The sequence below is a fragment of the Ictalurus punctatus genome, chromosome 28, assembly GCF_001660625.3.
Source record: "Ictalurus punctatus breed USDA103 chromosome 28, Coco_2.0, whole genome shotgun sequence".
NCBI classification, from domain to species: Eukaryota; Metazoa; Chordata; class Actinopteri; order Siluriformes; family Ictaluridae; genus Ictalurus; species Ictalurus punctatus.
In genome coordinates, this window is record NC_030443.2 from 17030958 (window position 1) to 17051033 (window position 20076).

A 20076-nucleotide genomic window follows, 5' to 3' on the forward strand; every position below is an offset into this window, starting at 1 on the left:
ATTCAGACCCGGCTCCAGACACAGAAGAACCAGATGCAGAAGCAGAATTTGACCTAGTATAACTAAACCAAGACCCAGAAGCAAAACCAGATCCAGAAATACGAAACAAAAAAAAAGGAATCTCACCCATAATAACCAGACCAAGATTCAGAAGCAGAACCAGATACAGAAATACGAAACAAAAAAAAAAAGGAATCTCACCCATAATAACCAGACCAAGATTCAGAAGCAGAACCAGTCCCAGAAGAAGACGACACAGAAGCAGAATCTAACCCAGTATAACTAAACCAAGACCCAGAAGCAGAACCAGACAAACCAGATCCAGAAGGACAGTCTGACCTACTATAATTAAACCAACCAGAAGCAGAATCACATAATTATGTAGAAGAACCAGAAACAGATTCTGAGTAAGAATAACCAGGCCAAGACTGCAAACAGAGCAAGACCCAAAAGAACCAAAGCCAAAACCAAAATCTGACCAAAAATAACCAGACCATAATCTAGAATCAGAACCATACCCACATGAGCGAGATCCAGAAGTGGATTGTGACCCTGTATAACTACAAGACCCAGCGTCAGAACCAAACCCCAAACTAGAATCTGAACCAAAATAACCAGACCAAGACCCAAAAGCAGAACTAGCCCCATAAGTATCAGATCCAGAAGTTGATCCTGACCCTGTTCAACTAAAACAAAATAAGACAAAATGTTTACTTAAATGTAAATGTAAAACAAGACCCAACCTCAGAACCAGACCCAGAAGAACAAGACTCAAAAGCAGTACAAGGACTATATCCATGAAACCCATGCCATATAGCAGAAGCAGATCCAGAATAATTACACCAAAACTAAGAAGAACCAGATACCTAAGCCCAACTGGGCCCAAAGGAACCACGGAGACCATGTTTCATAAGCTTGGGAACCAGAAGTAACTTTTACCCAGAAGTAAAATTCTAGATCGTTGCTAGAGGTCAGAGATCTGATTCTTCCAGACCTTGACACCACCATCTAGATGCAGAACTAGATTTACAAGCAGAGTAAGAGCAGAAGAAACCGATCAAAAGAACAAGAACCATGCCCCAGAACATAAGCAGACCAGAACTACTCCCAGAACCAGAAGCAAATCCATCTCAGAACTATAGCAGAACTAGGACCAGACCTAGACCCAGTAGAAACAGGCATTTATCCAAAAGCAGATCGATCAAAACATAGAAATGGAAGTAAAACTCCACTACAAATTGGAGCAGAACCAAATGCAAACCCAGCTACTGGAGACCCAATTGCAGAGCAAGAAACCAAGGCCAAGAGTAGATCCAAAACCAGAATCATGTACTCAGAGGACAAAGCCTAAGATGCTAAACCACCTATGGGGCAGCATTTCTATCGAACTTTTGACCCCCAAAAGTAGGAAAGACAGATCCGGGCATCTTCAGTGTGGAGACAGAACGATGAATACAGTCGCACAAACACACACCTAGTACTAGGGTCAGCTCACAGTGGAGCGCAGCACTGGACCTGTCATGTATCCTCTGTCTTAGTGAAAGTGAGTATACGACTCCCTGAATCCCTTACTCCGTTTCCATTGCTCGTTACCCTGACCTTGCCTTCAGTCAGAATAAGACGTGAAAGAGCTGAGGGGATGAGATGGCGGGGAAGGGGGGGTGTCCATCGCTGTCCCTTACACTTGTTGTCTTCGGTTAGAAGAATTGAAGAAGGGTGAGGGAGAGAGAAAAAGAGGCAGAAGCAGCTCGGCTGCCATGGTGCTGCCCTTCGATTTGGCACAACGTAATGCTATTGTCCTCCAGGCTGTTTTTTTCACCAGCGTGCCAATTGCAGGTGCCATACGACAATAAGCACTGACCAGACGAGGAAAGAGGGAGCTTATTAGTTCCGACTCTCTAAGCGGGAACAGGTGTTATGAGAGTGAGAGTGAGAGAGGCTGGCATGGTTCTCAGTGTCTCACTAACAGCCACACTAGCTACACTATTCACTCCTATTTCATCCCTTCACAGCTAAACGTTTGAGTCATTATTTAGTGTTGTTTTCCAAAAATTAATTTCTATGGAATTCAACTGATGTCTAGAAATTTAACAGGATGGAGTACACCGTTTAGTCTCTGGCTGGTCTGCTTGAGACTTGAGACCCCGTCGTTTGTTCTATCACATAGTTCCTCGTCATGTTCCTAGATCATCACAACATCGTTGCAATGCTTTATGTCCATTTCTATAACCAAAAAACGTGTGTTTCAGAGCCACCCATCGGTCAGATGCGGCCGCCGCACGGCAGCGTGACTCCTCAGAAGAACAGCAACCTGCTGGTGATCATCGTGGTGTCCGTGGGCGCCGTCACCGTTGTCGTCGTAGTCATCGTGGCTCTCATTTGCACACGCCGATCCTCTGCACAACAAAGGAAGTGAGTCCTTTTCGCTTTTAACTTGTCACACTGTAGGATCTCACTTGTCATGTAGGACAGTCAAGACACGAAAAACGGACGCACACACGCACACACGCACACACGCAAGAAGACTCGTACAGAGTAGGAGAAGAGCCACACTACAGGATGTGCTTCAAGTCTTCTGACACGGCCAGAATTTAATGGGAGGAAACATTCGATCGCAACGGGCGTTAATCGGCTGTCGGGGATCATGTCAAACTAGCGATCAAAGTCTACAGATTTTGAAGCCTAGGATTATAGGAATCTTTTAGGATTGTCAAAATTTGTCTCAGACGACCAAATCATGGCCAAAATCGTACAGAGTGAACCCGGCTTAAGACTGTGTGCTATTTTCTCGAGCACGGAGAACGCAGCTCCCGTAGCTGTCTGCAGGAACTCAGCAGTAGCATGCCTGCTAAGTCGTGATAAGTGTTTTCACGGCTTGCTTTGAGAGCCTGTGGTGAAGCTGCCTGCTTTCCCTGTCCCGTATCCATTGTTAAAAGGGTCATTAGGCTTTCGGTCTGGGCTCACAGCGCTTTTTCAGAAAACTGTCTCAGCTCTGTTAGTGTGTGTTCAGAAGGTATAAGAGTTCCGAACTCTAGTCTCGAGTTTCACGACTTGACTTATCTACAGCCTCAAACTTGACCCAAGTCCGGACTTATAGACTTCGGATGACCTGAAACCTGAAAATTACTATTGAATTTAGCCTGTTTTGGCTACGTAAATAATTGCTGCAGTCGATAGCTAACTTCCAACAAACTAGCTCACATTTCAAACAAGTAGAAACATTTGCATTGCCGTAGTCTTAGCCATAACCGTGATCTTGTACCACATATTTGCATATCATTTGCATATCTGACTGTGATAGGTTCAACGAGTTATTGTATATCTGTATATCTTAGAGACAAGCAGCTATGAGCTTTGCTAGCTGTAATGCTAGCACCGAAATGCTAGAAACTGAATGATCTGAGGACTTTCTGGAAGATTCTCTGTAAAACTGTAACATATAAACACACACACAAATAAAGATGTCTGTTAAAGGTTTCGTCTTAGGCTAGAACTAGCGTGAGTGTCACATCAGTGTGTGGAGGTACACTACCAGCTTTAGCTTGGTTCTCCTGCAATGTTGAAAATCCCATTTTTCTGATGTGACAGCTCCTTCCCTTGTGTTCCTCATCTGGGATTATTAGCTTAGCCGCGGGCCGATCTGATGGCTGCTGACAGGACTTGCGCAGCTGAGAGGTGACTCATTATTGTACCCCCAGCACTAACGAGAGGAGTTGAACTGCACTGTTAAAAGACTGTAGCGCTCGCTGACAAGCATGTACCTAGCGTATACGCTAAGTGCTAACACCTAAATGAGGTAAAGTGCTCTTTCGGAAACAACAGCGAAGTTGTTAAGTCACTTTAATTGCTACAGCCTTGTGCGTGTGTATATCGAGGGGAGGGAGGGAACCCGTGTTAGTGGGACTTCCGTCTTCAATCTTCTCCTTATTGGTAGTAATTGTATGCGTACACACATGTCGTACTGACGAGTGACCATACAGAGAGCGAAATAAATAAATCAAGTGTAAAATCTATCTGTGTGTTGGCTTTTTTAGAGGAGGATGTGTCGTCGTTCCCCCTAGACCCCCTCCCCCCCGTCAAGTAAGGTTTCACTCTGTGTGTGTCTGTGTGTGTGTGTGTGTGTGTGTGTGTGTGTGTGTGTGTGTGTGTGTGTGTGTGTGTGTAGAAAGCGTGCCACGCACAGTGCTGGGAAAAGGAAAGGAAGTCAGAAAGACCTGCGACCTCCTGACCTGTGGATCCACCATGAGGAGATGGAGCTGAAGAACATCGAGAAACCATCCAGCTCCGCCCCGTCCGGCCGAGAATCCCCGATCCAGAGCTGCCAAGAGATCGCCCCTGTCAGCCACAGCCAATCAGAGAGCCAGATGGGCAGCAAGAGTAGCCACTCAGGTAAACCCCCCCCCCCCGGCTCTTTTGTTCTTTTAGCGAAAGCGAAACGGAATACAGCAAGCCGTAGAGATGATTGACAGCTCACTATCTATAATGTCCAACCCTCTCTGTCTCACTCGAACGACAAAATGCGGAATATATCAAAAAGCAATTTAAGCCCAACATACCGTATGTGAAGTAGCTCAGCAAATGCGTCTTATCGTTAGGCTACTCTAATCGAGAAACGTTATCAGTTATTACACTTGTCTATTTAATTAAAGGACGATGCGTCAGACTACGGTGTACGTTTGACGTTGTGGAGCGTCCATGAGACAAGTTAGTGAGCTCCTGATTTCCTTAATGCCCAATCATTACAAATCAGTACAGAACGTACCGTGAAAAAATAGGGACGATAAACGCCGACGTATTTTGTTTTAATTTTTATTTCAGTCAGGTTTTCTCCAGCTGACTAATGCATCCGTGCATGACAGCTTGTGTGACTTTGATATTTCCATTCTGCCGGCTGGAAGTGGGGCCACCCACGATAGACATTTCTAATGTGGTTCTAACCTGAAGTGATGAAAAGCATTCACTTTTAAGTGCTCTTCTAAATAGACATTTTAAAACGAAGCACCCGATGGACGCTTCGCACCGGAGATTCTTTGCGCTGGTATTTAAATGGCGAGCTCAAGCATGAATTAAACAAACGGTAGATTTTGTAATACTAAAACAGCCAGCTGTTATGTACGCGTTCCATGTTTTTATTGCTACTCCAGTTCAAATACAGTTCATCGTGGCATTTGTGTTTAATTTACATTTGTAAAATGAACCCGCTTTCCAAAATCAAGCTAATCAAGCTGACGTAACAGGAACGTTTCAGAGTGCTGACTGTGGAGGGCGTGGCCTTCAGAGTGAACAGGACATGACAGTTGCTCCGTCCAAATTACTATCTATGTAAATAGTATCCGGGTTAGATTTAGCGTGTCCCAAGTCGTAGTATACTGAAACGAGTATCCCGAAGGAGACCGCATTCTTTACTGTTTCTGGTAGATTTTCGAAGTGTGGATCAGCGGACACTTATTCAGCTAATATTACCCACAAGTCCTTGCGCGAGGGAGGAGGCGGAGTTTTGTGACGGTTCGCGTCGCCAAATTCAACCTGCAGACGTGGCGGACGAGTGTAACGTCGTCGATGCGTCTTCGGTATTTAAGTGTGAGAACTTAAATGTTAAGCAGTAACCAAAGTTTTTTACTGTCACGTAAGATTAATGGTTGGATGTTGTGTAAATGATATACGGAATAATGAATGAAGAAACGCTGAAATGCAACGAGGAGTTTGTTTACGGTGACGGTGTGCGTAACTAGGCAACAACGTTGTCTACCGTTACATGACGTGTTTATGCCCCATACCGTATTTTGCTACACACTCAAAAGTAGGTACTTTTTCTTCACAAAAAGAGTACACACTTTTAGTGCATAGTGTAAGAGGGCGAATTGGGACACGGCAAATGTTCACGTCATGATCTCTCGTCTTCAGGTGGTGATGCAGATGAAGCGTCCAGCAGCATATCCACTCTAGACCGCTCCCTGGCTACACGGAGAGCGACTCGCTCGAAGATGATGATCCCGATGGAGTCTCAGCCCAGCAATACACGTGAGTGAATAAAGCCCTTTACGTAGATTTCTTTTTTAAATTATTTAAAGTCTCCCCAGTTTAAGTGAACCTGAAGGGGAAACTGGAAAAAAAAAAAAGAAAGAAAGTAAAAAACAGTGAAAGAGTATCTATTAGTCAAAGTGAAAGAGGCGTGGCCTCTGTGTCAATTAGTCAAGGTCACGGCCTTTATATGTATCGGACATAAAATAAGTAGGCATGGCCTTTTTGTCTGTCAGTCCCAATGAAGCAGGCGTGGCCTTTGTGTCTGTTAGTCTAAGTGAAGGAGGCGTGGCCTTTGTGTCTGTTAGTCTAAGTGAAGTAGGCGTGGCCTATGTTTCTGTTAGTCTAAGTGAAGAAGGCGTGGCCTTTGTGTCTAAGTGAAGGAGGCATGGCCTTTGTGTCTGTTAGTCTAAGTGAAGGAGGCGTGGCCTTTGTGTCTGTTAGTCTAAGTGAAGGAGGCGTATCCTTTGTGTCTGTCAGTCCCAATGAAGGAGGCATGGCCTTTGTGTCTTTTAGTCTAAGTGAAGGAGGCGTGGCCTTTGTGTCTGTCAGTCCCAATGAAGGAGGCGTGGCCTTTGTGTCTGTTAGTCTAAGTGAAGGAGTCGTGGCCTTTGTGTCTGTTAGTCTAAGTGAAGGAGGCATGGCCTTTGTGTCTGTTAGTCTAAGTGAAGGAGGCGTGGCCTTTGTGTATGTTAGTCTAAGTGAAGGAGGCGTGGCCTTTGTGTCTGTTAGTCTAAGTGAAGGAGGCATGGCCTTTGTGTATGTTACTCTAAGTGAAGGAGGCGTGGCCTTTGTGTCTGTTAGTCTAAGTGAAGGAGTCGTGGCCTTTGTGTATGTTAGTCTAAGTGAAGGAGGCGTGGCCTTTGTGTCTGTTAGTCTAAGTGAAGGAGGCGTGGCCTTTGTGTCTGTTAGTCTAAGTGAAGGAGGCGTGGCCTTTGTGTATGTTAGTCTAAGTGAAGGAGGCGTGGCCTTCGTGTCTGTTAGTCTAAGTGAAGGAGGCGTGGCCTTTGTGTCTGTTAGTCTAAGTGAAGAAGGCATGGCCTTTGTGTATGTTAGTCTAAGTGAAGGAGGCGTGGCCTTCGTGTATGTTAGTCTAAGTGAAGGAGTTGTGGCCTTTGTGTATGTTAGTCTAAGTGAAGGAGGCGTGGCCTTCGTGTCTGTTAGTCTAAGTGAAGGAGGCGTGGCCTTTGTGTCTGTTAGTCTAAGTGAAGAAGGCATGGCCTTTGTGTATGTTAGTCTAAGTGAAGGAGGCGTGGCCTTCGTGTATGTTAGTCTAAGTGAAGGAGGCGTGGCCTTCGTGTCTGTTAGTCTAAGTGAAGGAGTCGTGGCCTTTGTGTATGTTAGTCTAAGTGAAGGAGGCGTGGCCTTCGTGTCTGTTAGTCTAAGTGAAGGACTCGTGGCCTTTGTGTCACTGTATGACATTGTATTACATTGCAAGAGCTGTAATTTGTATCGCATTTAAATCACTGGCTACTGTAAATGCAAAGATTATTCATCGGATCATGTACAGAACACGACACACCCTCATACCCCACAGGCTTGTGTTAGACAGTAAATATAGATCATCTCTCTCCGGCTTGCTTTGACTTTCAGACACGCCTCTATGGCACTGCAGCTCTTTGGCTAACTTTCTTGCCATGAGAACACTTATCGATGGACCTCATCAGTCAGTGCCAGCCTCGACAGGACAGTGGGCCTCCTCTGCCACAGCTGGGAAAACAAAGACACACACACAGACACACATGCAATAATCCAACAGCAGATCGATCAGAACCAGACAGCAGATGCATTTTAACACACTGGCTTGCTCTCTGGAATGGAAAGAGAAGCAGAAAGAGCAATAAGACTTGATAAGTGCGTAATGAATTGCTCCCTGCAGGCCCGACCGCTGTGTGACAGCGTGGACTGAAGCCAGGCCAGCGTTTCATTTGGTTAAGCTTCTTAACTGCCCAACTTTCAAGAGAGTTTATCAGCAATAGTGCTGTTCTTGGACTTTATTCGCTTTGATTTGTTTACAGTTTGGGGTTTCTCTTCCCTTGCTTGAGAGAGTTTGATTTTTAGTGGATGTGGAGTGCACGCTTCTGACTTCTTCAAGGGTAAAATTATGAAGGTGTACCTCACCTGAGTTTTTGCACCCAGTTAAAAAAAAAAGTACATCTAATCGCTAGTCCAGTGTTCTCCATTCATCCATCATCCGTATATTTATAAATAAATGTAAATTTTGATGATAAAAGAAATAAAATTCGCATATCACATCATTATACATTACAATAATTACAATATTATTATAGTGTATTGTTTAAACATTGTTCAACTCTTATTATCTGTTATAAAAGTTTGTACCCCCTATGAAAAAATATGCTTTTTTTTTTTTTTAAATGAGGCGAAATCAACAGAGAAATAGTTTGAAAAAAGGTTGTCGTGAGTTATAATAGATATCGTTTGAATTTTTTCACTATTAATCTATTAGTGATGTTCCTTTTGGGGTTTTTTTTGTTTGTTTGTTTTGCTTGTGATGCTGAAGGAACGTTTGTGGAAGCAGTAACACTAAACGCCTCAGTGGTCTGACTGGAATTTTGACACGTCTGGATTTTATTTTTAATGTTATATATTTTATGTATATACGTACATACTAATACTAATTCGTGCTTGAGCTACTCAGTTGAAAAAAAATCAAATAAATCTCTGCTTTCTGTCCTGATTGCTGCGTAACGTTAACTAGTTATACGTTGCTGATCGGTGTATTTGAAGACGTCGTGAATCGTTTTTCCGTCAGAGACTTTCCGTCTTTGGTTGGAATATGGTTTTAATCTGATTCAGGAAGACTGCTTTGTCGTCGATACGTACGTAAGCGTAATAAGACGGAGTCTCAGATCATCAGAGAGTTAGCAGATGAGAGCAAATGGATTGGACTGTTATGAAGCTATTGGCAGTCAAAGGCTGTTTCTGAGCCTCAGGAATGATTCAGTATTATTCACGATAACATCGGGGGGGGGAAATGAAGTTTTTCTGCGCCTCTGGGTTATCGGGGCATAAAATAATTGGCATCTGCACTGAACAGGTCAGTGGAGAAGGTGCGGTGAATATAAGCATGTGAAACGCACACACACACACACACACACGTAAACATAAAAGGCTGCATCCTTTGAGTTCTGTGCTTCGGAAACAGAAAGAATTAAAAAAGACTCTCAGGTCTCAGGCAGTTTAAGAGATAACGATCTCACCACGCTTAGCATTTCCTCCATCACTGACCTTGAGATGAAAGGCAGAAGTGTCTGAAATGTTAACAGCTTAGCACTTACCTGAAGACTCTCTGACCAGGAACACACACTGGGTTTCTGTAGTTAGGTGCTTCTTGGGATTTTGCTTCTCGTTTCATTACGTTCATTTATTTATTTCAGACATTTAGGAGCACAGAGAAGCATTTATTTGAATTATGGTCAGCAGAGTATGGAGAACTAAGAGTGTGATAACTGTCCCAACACAACGTCATAGTTTCTGTGGAACGCAGTAGAAGTGTGGGATGATTTATGGTTTTAAATGGCATATGATGTGCCTATTAGATCCGAATTTAAAGCTTATGGCTTGCAAAAAGACCTTTAAAGCTTATGACTTGCAAACCTTACAATTCGAAAACTCACAATTCAAAGCTTATGGCTCAACAATCAGCTCAGGAGCCAAAGCTTATTATTCACCAATCAGCTCAGGAGTCAAATCTTATGACTCGACAATCAGCTCAGGAATCAAAGCTTATGACTCGACAGTCAGCTCAGGAGTTAAAGCTTATGACTCACCCATCAGCTCAGGAGTCAAAGCTTATGACTCAACAATCAGCTCACGAGTCAAAGCTTATGACACGACACTCAACTCAGGAGTCAAATCTTATGACTCACCCTTCAGCTCAGGAGTCAAAGCTTATGACATGACAATCAACTCAGGAGTCAAAGCTTATGATTCACCAATCAGCTCAGGACCCAAAGCTTATGACTCGACAATCAGCTGAGGAGTCAAAGTTTATGACTCGACAATCAGCTGAGGAGTCAAAGCTTCGACTCACCCGTCAGCTCAAGACCCAAATCTTATGACTCGACAATCAACTCAGGAGTCAAAACTTATGACTCACCCTTCAGCTCAGGAGTAAAAGCTTATGACATGACAATCAACTCAGGAGTCAAAGCTTATGATTCACCAATCAGCTCAGGACCCACAGTTTATGACTCGACAATCAGCTGAGGAGTCAAAGCTTATGACTCACCCATCAGCACAAGACCCAAATCTTATGACTCGACAATCAGCTCAGGAGTCAAAGCTTATGATTCACCAATCAGCTCAGGAGTCAAAGCTTATGACTTGCACCTCGACTCAGACTTCAAAGCATAGAATTAGCAACTTGACTCATTCTTAAAAGTTTTAAGAACCTTAAACACCTTAAGACTCGCGAATCAGCTCAGACCTCAAAATTTACGATTCGCAACTAGACTCAAACTCCAAAGCCTACAACTTACAATTTATTTAACTTATGCAATTTCAAAACGTATAACTCACGACACGACTTGGACGTCAAAGCTTATCCCTTAAGTGCTTTAGGTAAATCAGATTGCATACACTTCTTGTCGAGTCCAATTTATTCCATAAATTGCCCCAACATGAAACTTTTTGTGACATGATTCAGACTTATAAATTCAGAAAGTCAGAAATAAGTCAGAAATGTTATAGGTAGTTAAATTCAGAGTTAAAATCGCTTCCTTTATATTTATATGGCTTTTCATCTGAATTGTTGCTTTAATTCTGACAATAACCAATCCAGAGTAACAGACTGGTATTCGAATATTCATCAATTATTCCTCTGTAACACTTTAATATTTCCATGCAGTAGATTTTGCTAGTTTCCGGGCTAACCGTCTCGCTCTGTTTTTATCCGTAGCGGTGGTCAGCGCCATCCCGGTTCCAACACTGGAGAGCAGTCAGTACCCGGGCATCCTGCCTTCTCCGACATGTGGCTACACCCCTCACTCGAAATTCACCCTCAGGCCGATGCCCTTTTCCACGCTCACTGTGGACCGAGGCTACGCCGCAGGTACGCTATAAACATCCTTTTTTCCTTCTTTTCGCTTTCTTCCTCAATCTCATCTGTTCCTCTACTGAACAGCCCGTGTCATACAGCGTCGGTCTCCGGTGCCCATCCTCTGCTCTGACATTTTAACAAGCCTTCATTTTTCATCCTATGCCCCTGTTCACCCGTCTTCTTACTGTTCTCTTCCCTCGCATGACTTCTATTACATTCGATTACTTTCTAGAGAAGATTTTCCCCTTTCATCAGCGCTGTCCATCTCTCTTTCTAGTTTTATTTTTTTTTTAAGGTTCAGAGGCTCATTTTGTTAACCAATATGTGACATTTAGAAGGAAAGACAACAAGAGACAGTGTGAAATTAGTGTGTAAAATTGTACATATTTGTGTTTTCAGTGTTTATGTGCTTAATACTTAATACGGAATATACAAGGTGACTGGAAAAATGCTATATATATATATATATATATATATATATATATATATATAAAAATAAGGATTAAACATATTTATAGCAGTATTTATTTTGTTATGCTACTAGACATCAGTGATCGTGTGTGTGTGTGTGTGTGTGTGTGTGTGTGTGTTTTCCACAGCCATAACCACAGAGACCCCCCAGCCTCAGGCGTCTCTGATCCCCACCGTTCAGCCCGAAGCGTCGGGAGCAGAGGAGCTCCCGAGCCGCTCCATTCCCACAGCGTGTGTCAGACCCACACACCCCCTGCGTAGCTTCACCAACCCTCTCCTGCCCCCACCCATGGGCACCATCGAGCCCAAAATCTACACTCCCATGATGCCACAGCCAGGTGAGCTGGCCAGTCCTGCGAGTAGTGTGAATGGAGTGTATATGCAGCCTTATTATAGTGTGTGTGTGTGTGTGTTCACACACTCCAGATGGTTATATCTGAGTGTATGTTGAGTAGGAGGATGTGAAGTTTTTGCGATTCTATGACAGCTAATAGAGGGAACGTGACGAGAGCCGAGCCTGGCGGATTCCTTCGGAGTTTTCTCGTTCGCGTTCGTAATCAACGGCGCTACGATTCACCGCGGAATGAAACGGAACGCTTTTCACTGGACGGTGGTTTGTTCTCACTGTATGGAGGAATTGCGTTAGCAGGTTGTCTATGCGTTAAATTAAAAAACGTCAAATGAGAACCTTAAACGCGCGACATTCATGAGAGAATCGAGGAAGAACGGAAGCTTTTCATTTAACTCACCCTTGTATATTTGAGAGGAAATCACGCTTAGCTCGCGAGGTTTTGCAGACATCTTTAGGCAGACTGATGCTTTTTTACCGCCATGTTTCTTAAACGTGCTAGCTGGTTAACCTAGCTCAAGGTTCGTCCGTTTTTGTTTTTGTTTGTTTGTTTGTTTTTAAAGAGGCTAAAAATGATTTTGACCGTTTTCCAGAATTCCGGCAAAGAAAATTTCCCGGATTTTCCCAGACCACCTTCCATAAATCTATCTCTAAGATTTATGCTGTAAAGACAACAGTATGAGCGTGTGTGTGTGTGTGTGGGTGTCTGGAGGCTAGTTCTACAGAAAGGTCAGCTCTGATGGAGTTCATTTCTAGAAACTCATTCCGTTTCCTCTCCGACCTCGTACCCACGTTCGTAGACTCTACTCTTCTTGGGGTTTTTATTTCCCTCCCTGTCGATTTCATACACACTAAACACTACACACACTCGTACACACTTGCTCCAGGCTTCTCCACCCTCCTGGGATATCCCTCCACCCACTCTTGCCCTCCACACTAGCAGTAACCGAAATGTTCTTCGACATCAGCTGACCGCCTGTAGTCGCAATTTAATTGCTTTTCCTCAAGACGTTTTTTTTTTTTCCCCGTTTTTTTTTTTTTTTGTCCCCCAAGCTGCTTGACTCCGTCTGTGCAAACAGATACCCGCATCACACCACAAATAGAACAGTTTGAGGGAATATGCTACTTTTTTTTTCTTTGTTCGTCAGCTGTTGTTGAAATGCGTCCTTTTAAACACACGGCGCAGGAAAGCCGAGGTATTCCAGCAGCTCGTCGTGTAAGGATGGTTTGTGCGGTGGATTATAGGGGTGCAGCATTCCACAGCTATGCTGTCTGCTTGCATCTGATTGGTCAGGAATGTTTGTAACAGCAGCGATGACTGCTGGTTTATATTAGCGTTCGTTCTAATGTGTTATCGTTGCTATAGCGATCAACGTTAAAACCACCTGCGTAATATCGTCTAGGTCGTCCTTGCGCCACCCAAACAGCTCTGACCCGTCGAGGCACGGACTCCACGAGACCTCTGAAGGTGTGATGCGGTATCTGGTACCAAGACGTTAGCAGCAGATCATTTAAGTGCTATAAGTTGCGAGGTGGAGCCTCTATGGATCGGACTCGTTTGTCGATCGGATCGAGATCTGGGGAATCTGGAGGCGGAGTCAACACCTTGAACTCTTTGACATGTTCCTTAAACCGTCCCTGGACAATTTTTGCAGTGCTTTTCTCCTTACTTGCCGCTGTTCAGAAGCGCGTCGTATGTCAAAACGTGTCTTAACGTGTTTGGCTTTTCACCGCTCCACCAATTTAGCCCTTTCTGAAAGCCTCTCCCTGCTGATTTCGCCGTGTTCGGGTCTAAATTGGCTCCAGTCGAGTCTCGGAAACGCCTCGGCCCGCCTCCGCTTGTAAAATAACAGAGGATTAGACACAGCGGTCCACACTCTCTTCGTTTTTGTTCTTCTCTCATCGGAAAATCCAGCGGAGAAACCCAGTACAGAGGAAGTGCTCGGGTTCAAAACCGGCTCTTCAGGACTCATATACGCCACGCTTTAAAATAGCAGTAATTATTTTGTGTGTGTGGAGAGGGGAGAAAAAAAAAAAAAAACAAATAGAAAATTGACACGTTTTACACGCTCAAATCTCATGAACACTTCATTTTTTTTGTGTGTGCTTTTTTGCGTTGAAGTCGCTTTGCATGAATACACTCCAACCCTAACCTCTCAACATCTGCATTATATACCACAGCGCTGTTGAATTCTGGATTCTGATTGGTCAGGAGATGCTCTGACATTAATGCACCTGCAAAACCCCCAGCTTATACTAACGCGCTCATTTGAATACGTTATTGTTTCTATAGTAACATGCACCGGGACTTGTACGGTACGCCTTGGACGCCCCGCACAAACAGATGTGTGGAATTGTTCACGGCGTGATGTTTTCTGTCAGGAGATGTTTATTTAGCAGTAGTGGAAGGAGTCTCCGGTGTCAGCGTGTTGCAACTGCGTTGATTATATTCCGACAACAGCAAATGCCCTAAATATAGGATGAGTAAAGGAAAGCGTGAACTAGAACACAGTGTACCTTGTTACTGTAATTTCCCAGGCTGAACACGCTACATGCACTGAAAGCATGCGAAGCGGGCGAGAGGGGTGGGGGGGGGGGGGGGGGTGTTATTGACGCTTTAGACTTTTGAATCGCTGTCCTTGAACATTTCTGGGAGTTTGTACAATCCTAGCACAACAGCAGTGATCAAAATCCACAGAAGGAAAAGCAAAGTGCAGATAAAAAGCTGGTTGGGTTTGCCCTCCATCACGCAGCGGCGGTACAATAGCCACTCGACAGAGCTGTGAGCCTCACCTCGTGCTGATGGAAGCGTTTCTGATCGTCATTTCTATGCATGGGATCATCCGACTGGCCGGCCTCGAGCACATCGGCTATTTCACACTCCGCGAGACACACCGGCTCAGCTCTGATTGTTCACGCGTTGTGGTGAGTGCAGTGTTTGGGTTGGAGTGATATCAAAGGTATTGTGGGTAAATTGATCCATCAGTGTTTTACTAACACCGAGGGTTTTCCATCAGGATCTTCTTTGTGATTTTCCAACACAGCAGGTCAGAGGATGTTCACTTGTTCCACCTGTTTCACTGCTTCTCCATCAAACTGTCATGGCAACACAACGCTAGCGTTAGACACTCGTACTCCTCATGCTAAAGTGATTATTTATCTCTCTCGATTATATATATAGCTATTATATAATACTCGATTATACTCCATTATCCATCTATCACTAACGCTATCTATATCGATCTATCCATCCCTAACTCTGTATCTATCTATCCATCTATCCTATCTACTTGTCTATCTCTCTATCCATAACTCTTGCAGTCTATCCATAACTCTATCTATTTATCTATCCATCCATCAGTCAATCAATCTATCTATAGCTCTAGCCCTATCCATCCATCCCTATCTGTCAATCTTCCTTTCTATCCATCATAACCCTATCTATCTATCTGTCTGTCTATCTATCCATCCCTAACTCTGTCTATGTATGTATGTATCTATCCATCCATCCTATCTACTTGTCTATCTCTCTATCCCTAACTCTCGCAGTCTATCCCCAATCCTAACTATTTATCTGTCCATCTATCTATCTATCAATCTATCTATAGCTCTACCCCTGTCCATCCATCCCTATCGGTCAATCTACCTTTCTATCCATCATAACCCTATCTATCCATCCATCCATCCATCTGTAGCTCTACCCCTGTCCATCCGTCCCTATCTGTCAATCTACCTTTCTATCCATCATAACCCTATCTATCTATCTATCTATCTATCTATCTATCCATCTATCTATCTATCTATCCATCTATCTATCTATCCATCTATCTATCTATCTATCTATCCATCTATCTATCTATCTATCTATCTATCTATCTATCCATCTATGTATCTATCTATCTATCTATCTATCTATCTATCCATCTATCTATCCATCTATCTATCTATCTATCTATCTATCTATCCATCTATCTATCTATCTATCTATCCATCTATCTATCTATCTATCTATCCATCTATCTATCTATCTATCTATGTATCTATCTACCTTTCTATCCATCATAACCCTATCTATCTATCCAACCAACCATCCATCCATCCATTCATCCATCCATCACCCTGTCTATCTAGAGGGGTAATCCTATCTATCTATCTTTAACCCTATCTCTCCCTCTCTATAACCCATCTGTGTCTATTTATAACCCTGTCTGTCTATCCATCCATAGTATGAGCATATTATTTTACAGTTACGAGCACTATGCACTGCTCAGTAATGAAATGGTTAAAGAGGAGTAAAAGCAGAGAGTGAGAAAGGTCCAGGTGAGTAACAGCGTGGAGTCTGTAGCAGATAAACTGTAACGCATAAATACTATTTTTTTTGGTTTGTTTACGAGAATTGAAAACATTTTTTTCAAGCGTTTGTCCTTGCTCACACTTTAGTATTCACACAACATATCCAGACAGATAGCACTTTTTTTTTCACGCCGCTCTGTGTTTTGGTGTCGGATCCTGTGATTACTGAGTCCACTCAGACGCTGCAGCATTTGCATGTAATCATTAGGAGATTTTAGAGTCGCTGTGTGTGTGTGTGCGCTCGCATACATAACTATACATGTTTGTGAAGTCTCGATTGACTGAGATATATATGTGTGTGTGTGTGTGTGTGTGTGTGTGTGTGTGTGTTTCCACTCCAGATGACAGGATTGGCTGCTGACTGGTAGAAGCTTTATAGGCATGGCTTGGCTCAATGTTTGCTAATCTGGCATCTTTTAATTTGAATAGTAATAATAATACTACTACTACTACTACTACTAATAATAATAATAATAAGGTATATTTAGATACATATAGATGCATTTATATATATATTTATGTATATATATATATATATATATATATATATATATATATATATATATATATATATATATATGCACACACACATATCTACCTATTTACCTATCTATCTATCTATCTATCTATATATGTATATGTAATCTATATATATCTATATCTGTCTATCTATCTATATATATATATATATATATATATATATATGCACACACACACACATATCTACCTATCTACCTATCTATCTGTATATATATATATATATATATATATATATATATATATATATATATATATATATATATATATATATACATATACATATATATACAGACACACACACACACACACATATCTATCTATATACATACATATCTAAATATATGTATGTGTGTGTGTTTTACTGCTTGTAGTATAATAACGGTAATTTTTGGGGTCGCTAGATTTAGTCATTTTTATTGACCACCCAATATTTAGCAACAGAGATATCAGTTGAACAAATTACAGCCTCTTTTCAAAATGATTATTTGTTGGATTTTGTCATTAGCACACACACACCCCCCTTCCCCCCCTCCCCGACCCTCCCCCCTCCCTCTCCCCAATGTAGTCGATAAAATGTGTGATAGTGTGCATACAGCGCCAGCAGGGACTAATAAAAGCCAGCGTGAAGGAGGACACGCTCTATTACAGTTCATCGAGCTCCCCTCTATCTTTCTCTTTCTCTCCGTCTCTCCTTGAGCAGGTGCTGGCAATTTCCAGTGTTAAATTATGCAGATAATGCCCAGCCCAGGTATCTAATTAAGATGAAGCACAGGGTGGTGGGTGGTTATAAGTTCTGGAGCTGTACAGCTCTCTGAGATCACTGCTGTCCATCAATTACACACACACACACACACACACACACACATCCAGCCTTCAGAGAGCGAAAGGGCCGGTGGATGATTATGGGTCCATGCACACCATCAGCACGTCCATCTGTCTTGCCTCACCTGTTGCCAGACTGACAGATCTCACTGTCTGAGCCGTCGTTAGCCAACTCCTTGGCGAACCAGAGCGCCTGACGTTAAGCTGGATTAATTTGGTCGAGCTTTACGTGTTTGTCAGTTTCAGTTAGTCTCACAGCCGTGCTGATTTTCAGCGATTTAATCGTGTTTAAATTTTGTACGATAATGATGAATTATACAAGCCTTTCCTTTGAGGAATGTATTTGAGGAGGCAATAATAGGTAATAGGAATGACTCTCGTGCGAGTGTGACAGTGTCTGTGTTTGATTATCTGTTCATTTGAAATTTCCGTCCTTGTAGGTGGCAGTCTCCCTAAACCCCAAGTCAAGACAGCTTCGTTAGGACAGGCTGGGAAAGCCAGATCACCGCTACTTCCTGTCTCCGTTCCGACAGCACCCGAAACCGCAGAGGAAGGGCAGAAACCAGCAGAAGACCCCGCAAGTGTGAGTCACACACATACACACACACACACACACACACAAACACACACACCCCTTGAAATAAGAAACCCAAGCTCATTAGAAGCACCTCTCAGCAGGAAGGCCTTCTGAGTCAGGAGAGAAGTCGTTAATTGTGATGATGCTCTAAAAGAGGGTCTGCTGTGTCTCATTTCCGTGTTAAAGTAGCAGTCAGGTTGCAAACGGCATCTCGAAGCTTTTCAACACCGCAGGGGTCTCCAGGAAGTTAATAAAGCTAATAAACACAATGCCTAGTACTGGATCATGCACTGGTACTTCTGCGAATCGAAGACTGAGGCCCTGTTTACACTCGTGCGTCTTGGTTTTAAAATGAAAACGATCCTCGTCCACGCCGGCGTTTCCGCCGTGTTTCAGAAACGATCTCCGTCCACGCTAACGACCGAATACGCATGTCACGTGACCGCTCGTGCACACTGGGAATGCGCATACAAGTGTAAACAGGAAGTCGGTCGCTAGTCACCGGCAGGCACGACAAACCGGAGTTCCACGTAGGGCTTACGCCGCTCGAAATGAGATTTGTTGGCGATCGCTCTAATCGTAGCTCGCCTCTTGCGCGTGTAGACGGCCGCGGCGTTCTAAAATACCGAATTTAAACCGCGCAATGGACGCTGAGAATGATGACGAAGCCAGCAAAGCTCGCGGTTCAGTCTGCGTGTTGTTGTGTATACGATCGAGGTAGCGTAACGGTCATACGGTAGGGGCTTGACCAATCAGGGAAGGATACGCGATGATCCAGAAGACGAATGTGGGCGGAGCCACGCCTTCCTTTTCAAAACATTTCGGTCTGTTTACACTGAAACGCGAGCGTGGAGTTTTCAAACTAAGACAGGGTCTTCGGAATTTTCGAGGGTCGAAAACGCCAGGTTAGCGTAGACGACAGACATAACCGTAGCGACAGTTTTGCGTTTTAAAAACGAAAACGCACAAGTGTAAACAGGGCCTGAGAGAAGACCATCAGATGGACTTTTCTTAGTTTTCACTGCAGTTTGCCGAATGCTACTTTAAAGAAGCGGTCATTTTCAGTTTTCAGTGCGACGCACAACACACCGCAGTGAAAACCTAAAGCGCAACTTACAAGGCCAAGACGCAGGTCTGCGTGGCTCAGAAAGATACAAACTTGGAAGGATGCATTATTTTCATAGGCCTGGAAAATTTTAACACAAAATTTGACAAATGAAAAGCCTTAATTCGTATCAAGTTGTCCCGAAATCCGAGTTACTTCAATGTAACTTTTTTAATGCTTTAAATTTATTCTATTCTTAATAGCACGTCTTTTTGTTTTTCTGAGGCCGTCGAGTTGATTTGGCGAAATGCAATTTAATAATCAAAATTAAATCATACTAAAACGGATAGTTTCGAGTCAAAAGCTAACGCCGTCATGTTTACGGATTTTTTTTCAAATTATTTATTTATTAATTATTTCGTAAATTTCCTACCTGTAGAATGCACACGTCTAGAGAATCGTCTTTCTGTGTGACTTACGTTGAAGTACTTTCGCTCGAGTAAATGTGCCGAAATCGCATTTGAAATGGCACTGAATAAAGTTTTTTTTTTTAAAAAGTATTCAGTTTAACACCATGGATTGCAAACTCTAGCTGACCTCTTAGTTTAGGAATATTTTATAAATAGGGATCTCGGTTCGTGCTGGCGCTAAAGCGAAAGTCGTATATAAATAATGCAATATGAATAAGTCACAGCGTATGTACACACACTGAGTGCAGCTTCGGGGATGTCAGAGGAAAAACTCAGGACTGAGAAAACCAGGTGATGGAGATGATCCTGAAGGTCAGCTGATGTCCTTCCTGGTAGCACAGAGCTTTATAACTGGTCTGGCTT

At 43.1% G+C, this 20076-nt stretch overlaps 1 protein-coding gene across 2 annotated transcripts in view; it reads left to right on the plus strand.

Annotated features, from left to right (window-relative positions):
* dcc (DCC netrin 1 receptor) overlaps positions 1-20076 on the plus strand; it is a 234115-nt gene that overhangs the window by 210990 nt on the left and 3049 nt on the right. For both annotated transcript variants that reach the window (XM_017460521.3, XM_053676995.1), the window contains exons 23-28: positions 2250-2412; positions 4166-4389; positions 5905-6021; positions 10946-11098; positions 11686-11895; positions 18062-18204. In XM_017460521.3, the coding sequence (XP_017316010.1) occupies positions 2250-2412; positions 4166-4389; positions 5905-6021; positions 10946-11098; positions 11686-11895; positions 18062-18204 (1010 nt within the window). The remainder of the gene's footprint in view (positions 1-2249; positions 2413-4165; positions 4390-5904; positions 6022-10945; positions 11099-11685; positions 11896-18061; positions 18205-20076) is intronic.